Source organism: Charadrius vociferus, unplaced genomic scaffold (genome assembly GCF_000708025.1).
Source record: "Charadrius vociferus isolate BGI_N301 unplaced genomic scaffold, ASM70802v2 scaffold158, whole genome shotgun sequence".
Classification (NCBI taxonomy): Eukaryota; Metazoa; Chordata; class Aves; order Charadriiformes; family Charadriidae; genus Charadrius; species Charadrius vociferus.
This window is the reverse complement of record NW_009661372.1, coordinates 2249627-2264395: the sequence shown is the minus strand read 5'-3', so window position 1 is coordinate 2264395 and position 14769 is coordinate 2249627. Positions and strand designations below refer to the sequence as shown.

The following is a 14769-nucleotide window of genomic DNA, read 5'->3' as shown; positions in this document are numbered from 1 at the left end:
TACAAACACATTAGATGTCATAACTGAATGGAGATGCATAAATGCCACGTAAAATCTCCTAGTAGATAAAAGCATTTCAACTGAAATCTAGAAAATTTCCTGAGAGCTATGTATTTCAGAATGTGGAAGCATGTTTTCCAATAGAATCTCTCCATACACCTGCACTGGCTCTTTTCCAACCTGATATTAAGGAGCAGATTCAAAATAATTCAAGAAAAATGAACAAAACACTTTTTAAGTTGCTTTCATTTTCTTCTTGCTTTGATTTTTTTTTTTCTTTTGGCAATTTCTCACACTCTTCAGTGCCAGCACTTTTAATCCATCCACTGCCAGCAATGGGTAATGTGCTGGGAAAAATCCTGATGCAAAAAGGTTTAGTGTAATTTATGATAGAAATTACAGAAACAATTAGTAAAGCTTTCAATTGTTTTCAAAGGTTAGTGTAGTTCAGTGTATGACTTTCAGCTTTTAGTGTTAAATAGTTAGAGCATGTCAATATATAGAAGGTATAAATAACTTCAATACTGTTGTTTCCATATCTTTTTTTTAAAAGCAGCAATTGTAGTGACATTGATTTTGTTTAAAAAGATAATGCTTGAACTTAAACTGAGGTTGTGCCTCTTGCTTCTGAGTGTAATTTTCACATCACAGAATTTTATTCCTGTTAATTCCATCAAACATGACTCAGAGACTTGATTCAGCTTCTTCTAGCCTCGCGTCACATCTACCTGGGCAGTAAATGAGGATAAAATATTCCATGTAGAATGCCTTCTATAACCACGTTTGGGAAGTCATCTGGAAAGAAAGGAGAAAAAGAAAAAAAACTTGCTTGCTTATCTACCTCAGTACAATATAAATGTTTTTGTGAAACTTAACTAGGTAAGGCCTCGTGCAGTTTGGGTTACCGCATCACTCAACTGTTTATCCATGTTGGGGATGTGCTATTAGTAATGCTGTTTCAGCACTAAAGCCACTTTAGTGTAGCACTGGGCATTGCATGAATGCGCTGCCAGATTTGTAGCTTATTGATTTAAAGGGATGTTCTAATACTTAATGCTGCTAGGCTCCAGCTCTTTATCTGAATCTTTTCTCACAAGGAAGATGGATTACACTGGCAATTCAATTTCTAACAAAATCTCAATATACTTGAAGGAATTCCAAGATTGCTACTGGGAATACTTCAAAGCTGTTTTTCCATTGTGGTTTACAGCGATGTTTAGACTGAGAAGACTTGAAGATGCTTATACAATCAGAGATGATTATTTTGAGGCAGGAAAATTTCAGGCTGTCTAAACATAAAATGTCATGTGTTACAAAAAGTCATCCCATATTATTTGAAGGAAAAACGCCCGCTATGTTCTTACAGCAGGTAGAGAGGAAACCAGTGCTTAATTTTCATGTTAAAGTTAGCATGAAAGAACTACCTGACAGAACACGGTAACAGATCCACACAGAGGAACGGCAGGAGGTACATTACTGAAGTGAAAATATTTGTCAAATGCACCAGCTACTGCGTTTTTAATGAAGAGTTTACTTAAGAGTTTACTTCTTAATTAATCAGAAATTAAGTACATTTCTGATCACATCTTATGATCTTAAAATTGCTAGTACATTAGGAGATGGGTTTGCCTAGAAGAACAGACTGTTTCCGATACAGAACTTTCCACACTAATCAACCTTTCCTTCACCTATCAGCCTACACAATATTCAAAAAGGAGAAATGCAACTTTTATAAAAAACATTAGATACTTGATAAATTAGATCGCCTAATGTGGGTGGGAATTAGATTTTGCTCCTAATTCTTTTGCTAGAATCATTTTGGAGGTAAAAATATTGAGCAAAAAGTAGATTTGGACTCAGTAAGAAAAAAAACCACCTTATTAGTTTAAAGGTGTTGTCTGATAAGGTGATTAAAGATGATAAGGTATTAAAGATGATACAGAGATATTTTAGGATGTTTTAACAAACTGCAACCTCCACCATAAACAATACATGCATAATTCTCCCCAACTTCTCATAGTAAGTCATCATTGTAAATTACTTGTTAATATTTTGAATCCAATAATGATTCCTCATGTTCTGCAAGCTCAGCTATCCCATATCACGCTGGTAGAATAACCCTATGCTGCTGTCATTAATGTTATTAAAAATAAACTTGTAAGGGCAACCTGATGCTTTCCTCCTAAATTAAATGCTGCAGTTCCAGAAACCAGTTTTTACTGGTTCTTCTGTAACATACAGAATATATAGGAAAATAAGTATTGATTAAAAAAAGTGATACTTTACAGCATCAGATTTACTGGGAGGCTTTATAGCCTAAAAAAAATCAAGCATATTAATTTAAGTTAAATATATCAATACAGTGAAGCTCAGTCTTGCAGATTTATGATACTCACATGGCTTAAAGAATCACGAGAACAATTTTCAAACAAGTGACAGTAAATCTGAGCTGCCATTTTTTAGATTTTCAGGTATCATTTTCGATTTGCAGCATTTTTCTTCAAAATAGTATGTAATTATTTTTTCCTACACCCTCAAAAAGAAGTGGCCACCTTACACAGAAAGTGATGTGCACTCAGACTGTTAGATACATCACAAAAAGTGAGTCTGACAATCAATGAGGCTTATAACTATGAATCTTATTCTTGGAAAGTTGTCTTGAAGCTCGACAATGCTTGAACTCCAGTCATTAGAATAACAGCAAGACTATATTTTATAAAGACAGTGCAATGAGGGGAAAAAAAAATTGTTCTGTATTACATTCCAGGAACAACTATTTATTTCATTAGAAAACCCACATATAGACAATTTCCTATTTGATCCAAACAACTGTCACAGTTCACCCTCGTCAAAGAGTACATACAATGAACAGTTATTTGCTAATGGACACTTACTTTTGGTCACAGTTTGAACAACCTTGGCTGCTTTTTACAAAGGAATCAGAGTCTATCAAAGTAAGAACTGATCTGAGAGAAAATTCTAGAAAGTTCATCTATCTTTTCTCTGTGCTGCAAACTAAAACCAAAGAAGAATTAAAGGCAATGGCAGTTGTGTATAAACTTTGTTTCTTTCTAACTATGCTTGAGTCAATTAGTAGAGCCTCTAGACTTACAACTTGGTTTTCTTCTTCCCTTTTTAAACTACAACTTGCATTCTATTTTGTGTTTTAATTCATTAAGCTAAAGAATAACTTGCAAATTAATTTGATGGTTTAGGGTCTTCAAATACAAAGAATGTTCACCTGCCATATGAAATTCTAAATATTGTGTGTCAAAGCCAAAAAATGCCTTGGCAAAAGCCTGAAAAAAGTCCTTTGTTTCAGATGTCATTAATGAGGCCTACTTAATATTTAACCATGTCAGGCATTAAAAGAGGCTTTTATCTTAATCCAAGGAAAGCACTAGTTCAAATAGTAATTACAAAATTTGTTATAAAGTTCCTAATGATTTCAAGAAAAGGAAGCTTAGCCTTACTCGGAGAACATATTAGGGAAGGAGGATAAATCCCATCACAGAACTGCAAAAATCTCAAATAGAAGTCTTACAGCAAAACCTTGCGTGTGGGCTGGAAACATTAAGTACTGTCTTCATTTTTCAGGATAACTGTATATGAAATCCATTTTCTCTCTCAGGAATGGTATGGAATTAAATGATGTTCATAATTTACACCCTGCTCTCAAGGAATCCAAGTTTGCAATTAAGGGAGCATTAAACAGTAAGATTAAGACGTGCAATGTGTCTCACTCTAAATATTAGTATAGGCAGCATCTGGACCAACTTTTAGACAGAGGTAACTCTGTGGGTGCCTGTGCATTACTGTTGTCACTTGGGTAAGGAGTGACCTTGTGAAGTGACCACTTCAGTGGCCCTTACTGTGCTTTGGTTCATCAATTTTGTGATTTGCACTCCAGCCTCAAATGGGCATTCAGTCCACGTGACCAGACTAGTGCTAAGTCAAAGTGAAAACTAAACGACCCTGTAAGGTGTCTTCCAACGTGGACCTTGGTCCCACGGGACCCCTGTGCTCGCTGTTTCAACTACAACTTCAACTTCAGTAAGACTCCATGGGGTCAGTACTGTTGAGCCACGCTCTAGCTAGAGTGGTCACTGCCTGCAAGAGAGACAATTTAATCCTCTTGAAATACATGAGCCTAGTCCCTATGTGTTTGGGTTTTTTTTTAAAAAGCTTGAAAAAAACAACAGAATCACAGAATGGTTGCAGCTGGAATAGATGACTGGTGGTCATCTCATCCAACGCCCTGCTCAAGCAAGGACACCTAGAGTCAGTTCCCCAGGACCACGTCCAGATGGCTTCTGAGTATTTCCAAGGATGGAGACTCCACCACCATTCTGGGCAACCTGTACCAGTGCTCAGTCGCCCTTACAGTGACAAAGTGTTTCCTGATGTTCCTGATGTTCTTGTCCTGCCACTGGGCACTGCTCAGAAGAGCCTGGCTTTGTCTTCTTTACACCCTCCCTTCAGGTATTTATATACATCTAGAGAAAATCTCAAGGAAGTACACTTTATTGGCTAAGAAACTACAAGCAAACAAGTGTTCTTTCCTAAATTTACTCTAAAAAAATTCATGATTTTCAAGGCAGCTTGAGAACCTGACTCTGGATTTCAAATAAAATGCCACATTAAAAAAAAAATCTTAATTTGCCGCTCTGGAAGATAATTCTCCCTTGAAAGTGTATTACATTTTTAATACAAAATTTAGTAGACATGACAGTTCAAACAAGTAAAATGATAAAACCATGAGGAACGGACTACTAAAATGACATTTTTTTTCCTGAACACATTTAATTTAAGACAAAGGATAAGTTCTCTGAATTAATAATACAAGAAGCTTTTTATAAAAAAAAAAAAAAAGAAAAAGGGTTTATAACAAGGTCTTTCAAACACTCTTTTGAACCATGTATTAAGAGATGAAGGCTAATGTAAATGTCCTGTGAAACACATCAATTATACTTAAAGTATACATTTTTTTTTCTCCCCTAAAAAGCTCTAGAGGTTATAAATGATAAGAAATAGTAATAATCCAATTGGAAATACAAACATGCTTGCAGCAGATCGACTGGTGTTTAGGGAAAAAAGCACTTACAAAGGACTGGGCCTCTTAAGTTCAAATCCTTGAGGCAAAACAGCCCGAAGGGTCAACAACAAGAAAAGAAAAGCAATGTTCTTCATCTTTTGATTTGAATTCTCAGGAGGTTTGTCTGAGAGAACAACTGGGGGAGAAAAATTCCACCCTTTTAAAAATCACCCACCCCACTTAGTGTTTTAATGGGTTCTTACACAAGAACTATCATTTTATTGGCAGGTTATTAGATTTTGGACCGGTGTCATTTGACTAGGCCGGTATTAATAATAATGTGTTTTATGCGGTGCAGGGTCAGATCAGTAAAGCGCTGTTAACAGATGACAGGTTTGATTACCGTTGGCTTTAGGCAAGACATATGGATCCCTTAGGAACAGCAGCACAGGCTGGTGGGACAGTTTGCTGGAAAGGTCAAGAACAGGGATGTCAGTATCAAGGGACAGCAAACAGAATATTCTACAAACTAGCTTTGATACAGTGAGGTGGTCGAGCTGCGCAGGAGCCATGCCAGTGCGTTTCTGCACACCAGTGCTGCCCAAAAAGGGCAGGCTTCATCTCCTGGAGATGCCACTCCTCAGCCACACAGTGAACCATCAATGTGTAGCTGGAAGTCAAGGGGCTGCATGCAGGAGGGGCAGCTTGCAGCTGGCTTTGAGACCTCCCGATCCTGCTTTTCTCGCCGGTACTTGGTGTAATGCAGGCTACGAGGTCACCTACAACGGGGCTCCATGGTCTATGGGCTCTTCAGGCCACCAAACAGCCTCGAAATTTCACCATGTTCTTCCAGCCCCCCAGGTGGTTGCTGTACACCTCACCTATGGAGATAAAGTCCTCAGAAGTCCCCTCACAGGGCTGTGTCCCACCCCTGGTCAAGGTACAGATGCCCTTCCCCAGCCAACACCACCCCTCTCTGCTCTGCTCTGTACATACACGTGCCAAATAGTGCAACGACATATACACAAAGCTCTATCAAATGCATAGGCGAGAAGCCAAACCTCTAATTCCTTCTGCTAAATCTTCTTGCTACACAAAATACACGTCAATGAGTAAAAAACATTCCCAGAAATATTTCAAAGCTAGCAGTATTCTACTAGGGTTTTGTAAGGAAATTTTAAATACAACATAAGGATGCTCAATTCACACTACAAAAGGATGGATCTAGCACAACTGATGAAACTAGCCATAATATTTAACAAACACCTCACATTTTAATGCTAAACTACTGCTATTTTGCAAGGAAAAAATACAGTGAATGCCAACAATTTTGAGAAATTTATTAATCTGGTGTCCTAGAAAGAATAGGGACCAAGCTCACCTTGATTCCTCAGATTCTGTTTCATCAAAAGAGCTGCAAGTAAAGTGAGAGGAAACTTTGGTTACAATAAAATCAACTTTACAATAAAAAAGACCCCAAATCCTTTAAGAACCATCAAAGAGAGCAACCTTATTCTGATCAGTAGCCGCATAACGTAGTGTGATGGGAACGAATGTGGGAGACCGTATCATTTTACAACTACCACTACTTGGAAATGACAGCATCCATTTTACTCTAACAGATTCACGAGCACATCTATCTATCAGCCTATGAAGCGATGGGGTACAGTCCCACTGAAGGTATTGTCTGATGTCATTAACTACAAGTGAAAACTACAAGTCTGTTAGCTTCTGACTTGCTCTGGAGAACGCCCTGGGCCACAAACACCTCTGAGTGTAAGAGGGCCTCAAAACTATTCCCACTTTTCTCAACTCGCCTTCTCTCCACTGCAGATTAACACAGCCTCCCCCCAAGCGGAAAAAGGCCACGTAGCTTTCTGGGGAGCAAGTTCTGGTAATGCTGCCAGACTTTCCAACTACACCAGCTTGCATAGCAGAAGAAATTATTCTCCCTACAAACCTTACAGCTGCAGATGGTAGCAGAGCTTCCAGTTACACAGTTTTTGGAATTTCTGTAGTCATTACACTCATCATAATCATACAAAGATTCTTTTCTCCCACCTGATCAAGAACCCTTCCCAGAAGAAGGGCAATGGGACTATTGGGGTAGACGTCATCGGAAAGGTGAAAGACCCCATTTTCAAACACACTGAGGGAGACCATCAAATAATCACAGAATGAACTTCTATTTTGTCCAGATACCAGGACCATCAAACACACACAAATGCTTTCTGTGCAACTTTAGTAGGTGTTTATGAATATCCTACAAAATTCATTTCAGTACAAACTTCAAGATCTATGAGAAAATCATATTTTTCTCATCTAAACTCTCCTTTGCTTTCCAAGAATATTACAGTAAACCTCACTTCTGTCTTTGAACAGGCTGGATTTATTTTACCACGTTTTGGGGATATATAAACATACTTAACATGAACCTAATGCCCATTTATTTTACAGTGTTAGAGTTGGCAGCAAGACCATTTTAAGTCAATGGAATTGCATCAGCAGTGAGTGGATATGGGCCTTTTGGCCTCCATGTATTTTTCAGTAAATGAGAGCTTACCCACAGCTTTCTGCTTTTGGCAAGGTAGGTACGTGGCGAACGTTCAGGAAATCAAGAAATATTTTAGGGAGCTCTTCATTTTCTAAAATGACTGTCTGAAAAAAAAAAAAAAAAGGCACAATAGAAATCCAAGTTTTTTAATATTTCGGATATCAAACACTTTTATTCAAGCTACCAAAATATTTTCCACTGGCAACACTTTTCAATTCTTCTCCATTTTTTTACACCTATTTTGGAGTGCTTCATTTCAATAAGAAAACCACAGTTCTTAATGGATCACATATAAATACATTCAACTTATGTTACTATTATTTTTCACCTGCCATCACTGGTGCCAAGCTAGATGCCTCTCAAGCAGAGATGTCTGATTCAGGAACTAAGTTATTGGCACATTCATTTGTGAATAAAATTCTGTTTATTTAAAACATAAAATAAAGCAGCTACAGCTCAGTGCTTTCACATTCACCTCACAGAAGACTCCTGTCTGACACATCAGCAGAAAAGGGAAGTCTCCACTTTGTGCAGTTTTATTAATGCATGCCTTGGTAAATGCTAACAAGGGAAACTCTTTGCTTGGCTTCACGGATCAGCTTACAACATACTCCTTGTATCTGCGCTGTGGCTCTGACCTGCCATGTTCTTCCACAGCAATGGCATAATAGCCGGACTCCATCCTCCTCTGTTTTTCCATTGATGAGATGATTATCAATTTTCAGTAAATTAATTGCAAGTGCACTTAAAAATATGTAGTAACTAAATGAGATGCTTAGGTTCATGTTCATCATGAAAGAATGACTTTTAAAGGAAACAACAGATCTCTGACAGTTTCATAGAAGCAGACCAGAAATAACTGTTGGTCTTTAATTTTCACAAGACAAAACAGTCCATTAATTCAACCAATGTCTCACCTGAAAGATTAAGCACCTATTTATTTACTGTTCATACTGCCACACATTCTGATAAGACACATACTTCACGTGCAAATGAAAGCCACAAGCTCTTCCCTAAAGTTTTCCTTCATAAAGGCCTGGAACTGGAGTGAACATATGCGTGGAAGAAACTTCACTAGATTTATAAATAAAATTACTTGTACAAGTAAATCTATCCATGTTCATCCTGTTCATTTTCACAAATGAAACAAAAATCTTGAGAAGAAAGAAGACTGGTGATGGGAAGAAACATTACTCTATTTACATTCAGGAGGTAACTTATTCCTGCGTGTGTATTCTTTTACTTTATGATATCACTAGGGAGACGCAATGGTATGTAGAGGATAAAAGGACTACAAAAAATCAGGTTGTAAGAGACATCTAGACATCTAGAGGTCATCTGGATTTTATAGCAGGTTTTATAGCAAATGTTTTGGTTATTTGTGTAATGAAAACCCAGTTAATGTAAAAATTACGTAAGATGTGCACAAAGTTAAAGAGAGAAATACATTTGAAAACAAAGATGTTTGAGAACTGGTTCTTTTTTTGTGTTACATTTGCAAATCTGAATTCAGAGTCTACATTTCTTCAACAGCTGCGGCCATCCCTAACAAGTCTGAAAAAAAGAACAGGGAAAAATGCAGCTTTTGAACTTTTTTGTTCTAGAGTTTAATGGATGTAGCAAACAGCGAGGTCTGAAATGTTGGCAAGTGATAAGCCTTTCAGTTCACCTCTATCTGAAGATGCTGCATTAAAAAATGCCACTTTGTTTGCATACTGCAAAATCAGCACTCTGCTGCTGCAAAATTTATCCTGTTCTGCATTCAGGTTATGCACGGAAGGAGGGGTGGAGGTGGATGCATATTCAGAGGGCGTGTGAACTGCATAACAATGCGTATGATTTGCTCAAAAAAACCCCATCTTACTAATTATATGCAACGAAGAACTGCAAAAAGTTGTATAAAGATGTTTAAGGGCATCTGATGCTTACGTGCAACCTCATACTTACACCTCCTGACAGCTTTTTCCAAAACTTGAGCTGCCTGCTGAGGCCGTTGAACAGAACAGTGATTGTCAGGGAAGAAGAGAAGGATACATCACGGTATAAAAGGAAAAATCCCGACAGGTCTTACAAACCTATTTGTTTCTACTTCCACTCACTCCAGATTAATACCTCATTCTGTTCCTTTTAGTTTTTGTTCATGACACGCAGCAAGTCAACCCTAGCCCTGCTAACCCTGCCCCGACCAAATATGTTTCACAAAAAGATGTAAGCAAATAGCATGTGTTTTAGTGTGTTAATCCATAGTTTGTTAACTGTCAGTAACTCTGCTTTGGTGATCAATAAACTTGAAAGTGTAGCATTTGCAGAGAAGCAAAGGCAGTTTCGCACTGCGCTGTATTTTGGATGCTGCCTTTGTTGATTGGGAATTTTGTCATTTCCAAAATTTTATGAAGGGTGGAAAGACTGCATTAAATAAAGGAGCATTTTTCAACTGATATAATGTAATGTGGCATACATTTTAAGGAATTAAAAAAATAAATGAATGTACAAGTTAATTATACTAATCGGGGAAAATTACCTTCTGGCTTGACTTCATTGGCTTCGATACAAAAAAGGGCCAGCACAAAATCCAGCTGTTTAATAGTCATGGTAGGAACCAAAGGAAAAGAGAAAAAAAAAAAAAGGGAACAACAGAAAAAAAGCCAGCCACACTCATTTAGTTGTGTCTGTCTAGGTGCATTTTCTACCTCTGGTGGTGGCCCAAAGTGGATGTGCAGAGAAAAATGTCAGCATTCTTAACTTCCTAGTTTAGTTGTTCAAAAAAATACTCTTAAATTAGAAATAAATGTTATCATAATTGGCTTAATTTACCTGGAACGACTCATGACACAACAGATTTTTAACTTTTGACTGAAAACTTGTAAGAAATACATATTTTGCAAACTTGATGATCTTTAAATAATAGCTGAGTAGAAAAGGAATCAGCAGGTGAAGTCTCTAAACCACTATATATAATTTGTGCTGTAACATGCTCAACTATAGCCTTTGTTCAAGTCAATATATGACATTGGCTTGTAAACATGACTACTATTGTGTTCCATCTGCAATCAGAAACTTAAAGATATATATTTTCAAAGAAATAAAACCTTGCGATTAGTTTGTTAGTAATGTGAATTTCTAACACATCTGAATTCTACCAAGATCATAGCTTGGTAGAGTTTCAAATATGGGCCCAAGAGTGCTAAGTAGACTAATTTAAGAAAAAAACCTAGCATGTGTATTTCCTTCTTAAAATAAATAAAAAAACCCCAAACTAAAACACCTAACACAACCTCTGGCAAGTGATTTGGGAAGTGACTCCAAAAATACATTTTTCAAACTCATTGATTTCAGCTGAACTAAGAGTATAAGCGCCGTATTTTCTTAGAAAATCGTAAAGGGTGTTTATCTGTTACTGTCACACTTTAATGAACTATTTCATGCTTCAGGAAAAAAAAAAACAAAACAAAACACAAGGGAAAGCCTGATGTTTACATCAGCAGAAATGTCTTTTTCATCGGAAGGGTGCAATTATTATTATGTAACACAAATCACAAAAATCCCAATTTCTCTACCTTATCAGTTTCATAAAATCATGTTCCCTAAGGATGTAATTGATTAGTTGCACATGTTCTTTCAGTGACATCTGAAATACTTAATTGTCGGTTATCTTTTCTCCTTCAGCAAGTAAAATATAGTCACAAAATTGCAAAGGGACTTGTTCTGCCTTAACCTTAGCTAGATGCCATCATGCAGTGGAAAACAGTGCTAAAATATCACAGGATAATGCTCTCCAACACGGGAGACATATAAACAGCATAATGATTTCCCACGAGTTTCCATTTTAGAAAATTGTCACTAAACCCAGGGTAAATGGTGACATATCTTCACAGAGGACACTGCAAAATCGAACACTGGCATTCTAGTTAGGTCCAAACCTACTCATCAGCCAATTATAACAGTAACTGAACATCTTTCTGAAAACCCGAACAAGACCACTGTGCTAACCTTAGGAGATCACGCCACAGGAATGCATTGCTTTCACAGATTTTTATTATTATTATTGTTGCTGTTGTTTTTAATGAAAAAAGATTCAAAAATTAATTTATTACAATCTTTTATCATACTTTCTCAAGGCTGCTGGAACAGCTGTTGGAGGGGGAGAAATGAGAGTGGGGAGCTGAGTTGCAAGATTTTTAAGAGTCCTTACAGACTTTTCCATTCAATCGGGTTTAGTTTGAAATGCTGTACTGTTAGGGTGAAAAAGTTCATGACAGTTTTTCCTCTCTTCACAGGGAAAGATGCTTCACAATACCTAATTCAGTGGTGCAGCTAAAATGGGGGAGAAAAAAATCAATAAATTCCAGCTACAGTAAGTACGCTGGAGTGTCAGTCTCCACTGGGACCAAAACCCACATCTTTTAGAACACTTTGGAGTCTATATCCTTCTATTAACCTGCTTTTCCTGAACTGCTTTACACAGTCCCATGAAATGATAAAAAGGTTACCAAAAGAACACATTAACTAAAAACCAAGTCGACGAAGGGACCAGACTTCTAAGAGCAAGCTTACATTTTTTTAAAGTAATAGCAGATACAACAACATTTTCTATTACCCACAATGAAGAACTATGAAGAAACTCACTCCCTTCTTCAGTGTGGATGTTGTTGTAGGTTATCAACAAGAATTATTTCTAAATAAGTTGTCACTGAATTTGTCGTAGTAAGGACTCTCCATTTTTCATTACTACCAGAAACATTCCCTGATGGGTGGTTTTGTAAGAACAGGAGGATGTCATCAAACACGCTTAAAACTCTGTATAAAGAAGCATGCAAACACACATACAATGACACAGAAGTGATGCTCCATATAAAGTACCAGCTAGCTAACAAGCCCTGGCTACATATCAAAGGGAAGTCAACAGTAAGAGTGGAGCTTGAAAAGGAACAAGATATTGACTGTAGGTATTATATGCCAAAATACTTCCAACTAAGATCCAGAAGTTACTAACTGAAAGTTAATGTAAAGTCACAAAAGTAAAAAAAAAAAAGAAAAAAAAGAGTGCAGAGGGGACGTGCACCTCTGAATCTCAAGACTGGAGAATAGTAGAAAAATTCATGCACCCTTTCAGATCAATTTGTTACACTTCCAGCAAGCTTAAAACTCACCAGATATCTCCTGACTGACAAATCCATCTATCACAGCATTCTCAAGCTACACAGAGGATAAATGAACTAGATGGAAGGGAAGCCTAACAGGTTAAACGACTGCTGGATCATCACTGAAAATATGTATGCAGAAATTCATGATAGTGTCTATAGGCTATTAATGTCTTTACTTAAGCCTCACCTAACCTATCTTTAAAGCACTTTACTCATCTTGATTAAATATACTACCAAGTTAGTTTTACGCTAGTACTTCAGTTAGAAAGGTAGTTAGTTATACATTTACAGAGTTCCAACCAATATTTAACTACTAAGTGCAGAGCAGATTGACTTGAGGCTAAGTGTACAAATATAACCCATTTGATGTGAAAAATACAATATTGAATTTTTTTTCAGAAAACTGGGAACATAATATAGTGGGAGCAAACAGTGAATCTCTCTGCAGCAAGACAGGAGACTAGCCCTTGAAAGATTAGAAACAAAGTGCAACAGACTACAGTTCCTTTGAAAAATAAAAATGAAAGGAAGCAGTCAATATAATTTCCTGAGACACTGCTCAAAGGACTGGAGGTTAAGACAAAGCTGGATGAGAAATGAAGAAATCAACAGAGCAAAAGAAAAAGAAGCAGAAGGGCAGGACGAGCTAATGATATTAAAAAGTTACTAGGAACAAGAAAGGCTTTTAAAAATAAGTAACAGGAAAAAGTAGTACAAAGAGTAAACAGATCTATTAATGACAAAGATACTAAAATAAACGTTGATTTGAAAATGGCTGAATTGAAGTATTTTTTTAAAAGTCAATGGACCACTAAGACAATGGGACAATTACCAAGTAATTAAGATCATGTCAATAATGCTGCTGATAACAAACAGGTGAAGGAATGCCTTAGACGCTAATATGTATATATCAATCAGTAGATCCAGAAAATACACACCTAGGACAGTAAAAAAATGAGTTAGTTGTGCTTGGAAAAGTCTTCTCAAGAGTACAGGGGAAGGTTTGGAAAAAAAGCAACCACATTTACAATCCACAATACAACAACAGGTAAAGCAGAAGAGGTTTAAACTTGCTTGACTGTTTTCTGAAAACTTAAAGAAACTAAATACAAATACACTGTAATGAAAAAAAAAACCCAACATTCAGGTTGCAAAATTATGACACCTGGAAAGTTTGGAAACCAGTACTTTTTTTTTGGTTTCTTGCAGCCAGTTGCTTCTGCCTTTCTATGCTGATCCTTGTGCACTGAGGAGGAGGTCAGAGGGGAAAAAGAAGCAAAAACGCGCAACAGTATCTGATCAGGTTATTAAGGACTACCATAAATACACACTCTACTTTAAGGCGAATAAAGCTGGCACTGAAAATGTCAGTTCTAGATTTTCCAAATCTGCAAGTGTTTCTTTGGTCCTAAGACTGTTCCTGTAAACATCAGGGTTTGGTGCATGTTCCTGTCTTTTTAGGATGTGATAAACCTTTCTTAGAATCATAGGACCATTTAGGTTGGAAAAGACCCTTAAGACCATCCAAGGCAACGGTTAACCTAGAACTCCCAAGTCCACCACTAATCCACGTCCCTAAGCTCCACATCTACACATCTTTTAAATACCTTCAGGGATAGTGACTCCACCACTTCCCCAGGCAGCCTGTTCAAGTGCTTGACAACTCTTTTGGTGAAGAAATTTTTCCTAATATCCAACCTAAACCTCCCCTGGCACAACTTGAGGCCATGTCCTCTTGTCCTGTCACTTGTTACTTGGGAGAAGAGACCACCACCTACCCTCCTCGCTACAGCCTCCTTTCAGGGAGTTGTAGAGAGCGAGAAGGTCTCCCCTCAGCTTCCTTTTCTCCAGGCTGAACACCTCCAGGTCCCTCAGCCGCTTTTCATAAGATGTGTGCTCCAGACCCCTCACCAGCTCCGTTGCCCTTCTCTGGACACGCTCCAGCGCCTCAATGTCTTTCTTGTAGTGAGGGGCCCAAAACTGAACACAGCACTCGAGGTGGGGCCTCACCAGTGCCGAGTACAGGGGGATGATCA

At 37.6% G+C, this 14769-nt stretch overlaps 1 protein-coding gene across 1 annotated transcript in view; it reads right to left on the bottom strand.

The window, feature by feature from the left end:
- Positions 1-306: 306 nt before the first annotated feature.
- Positions 307-14769, bottom strand: part of SNX24 (sorting nexin 24) — a 45025-nt gene continuing 30562 nt past the window's right edge. The window contains exons 3-6 of the mRNA XM_009893797.1: positions 7599-7693; positions 6417-6449; positions 5439-5503; positions 307-795 (exon numbers count right to left, since the gene is read on the bottom strand). Coding sequence (XP_009892099.1) covers positions 725-795; positions 5439-5503; positions 6417-6449; positions 7599-7693 — 264 coding nt within the window. The 3' untranslated portion in view covers positions 307-724. The remainder of the gene's footprint in view (positions 796-5438; positions 5504-6416; positions 6450-7598; positions 7694-14769) is intronic.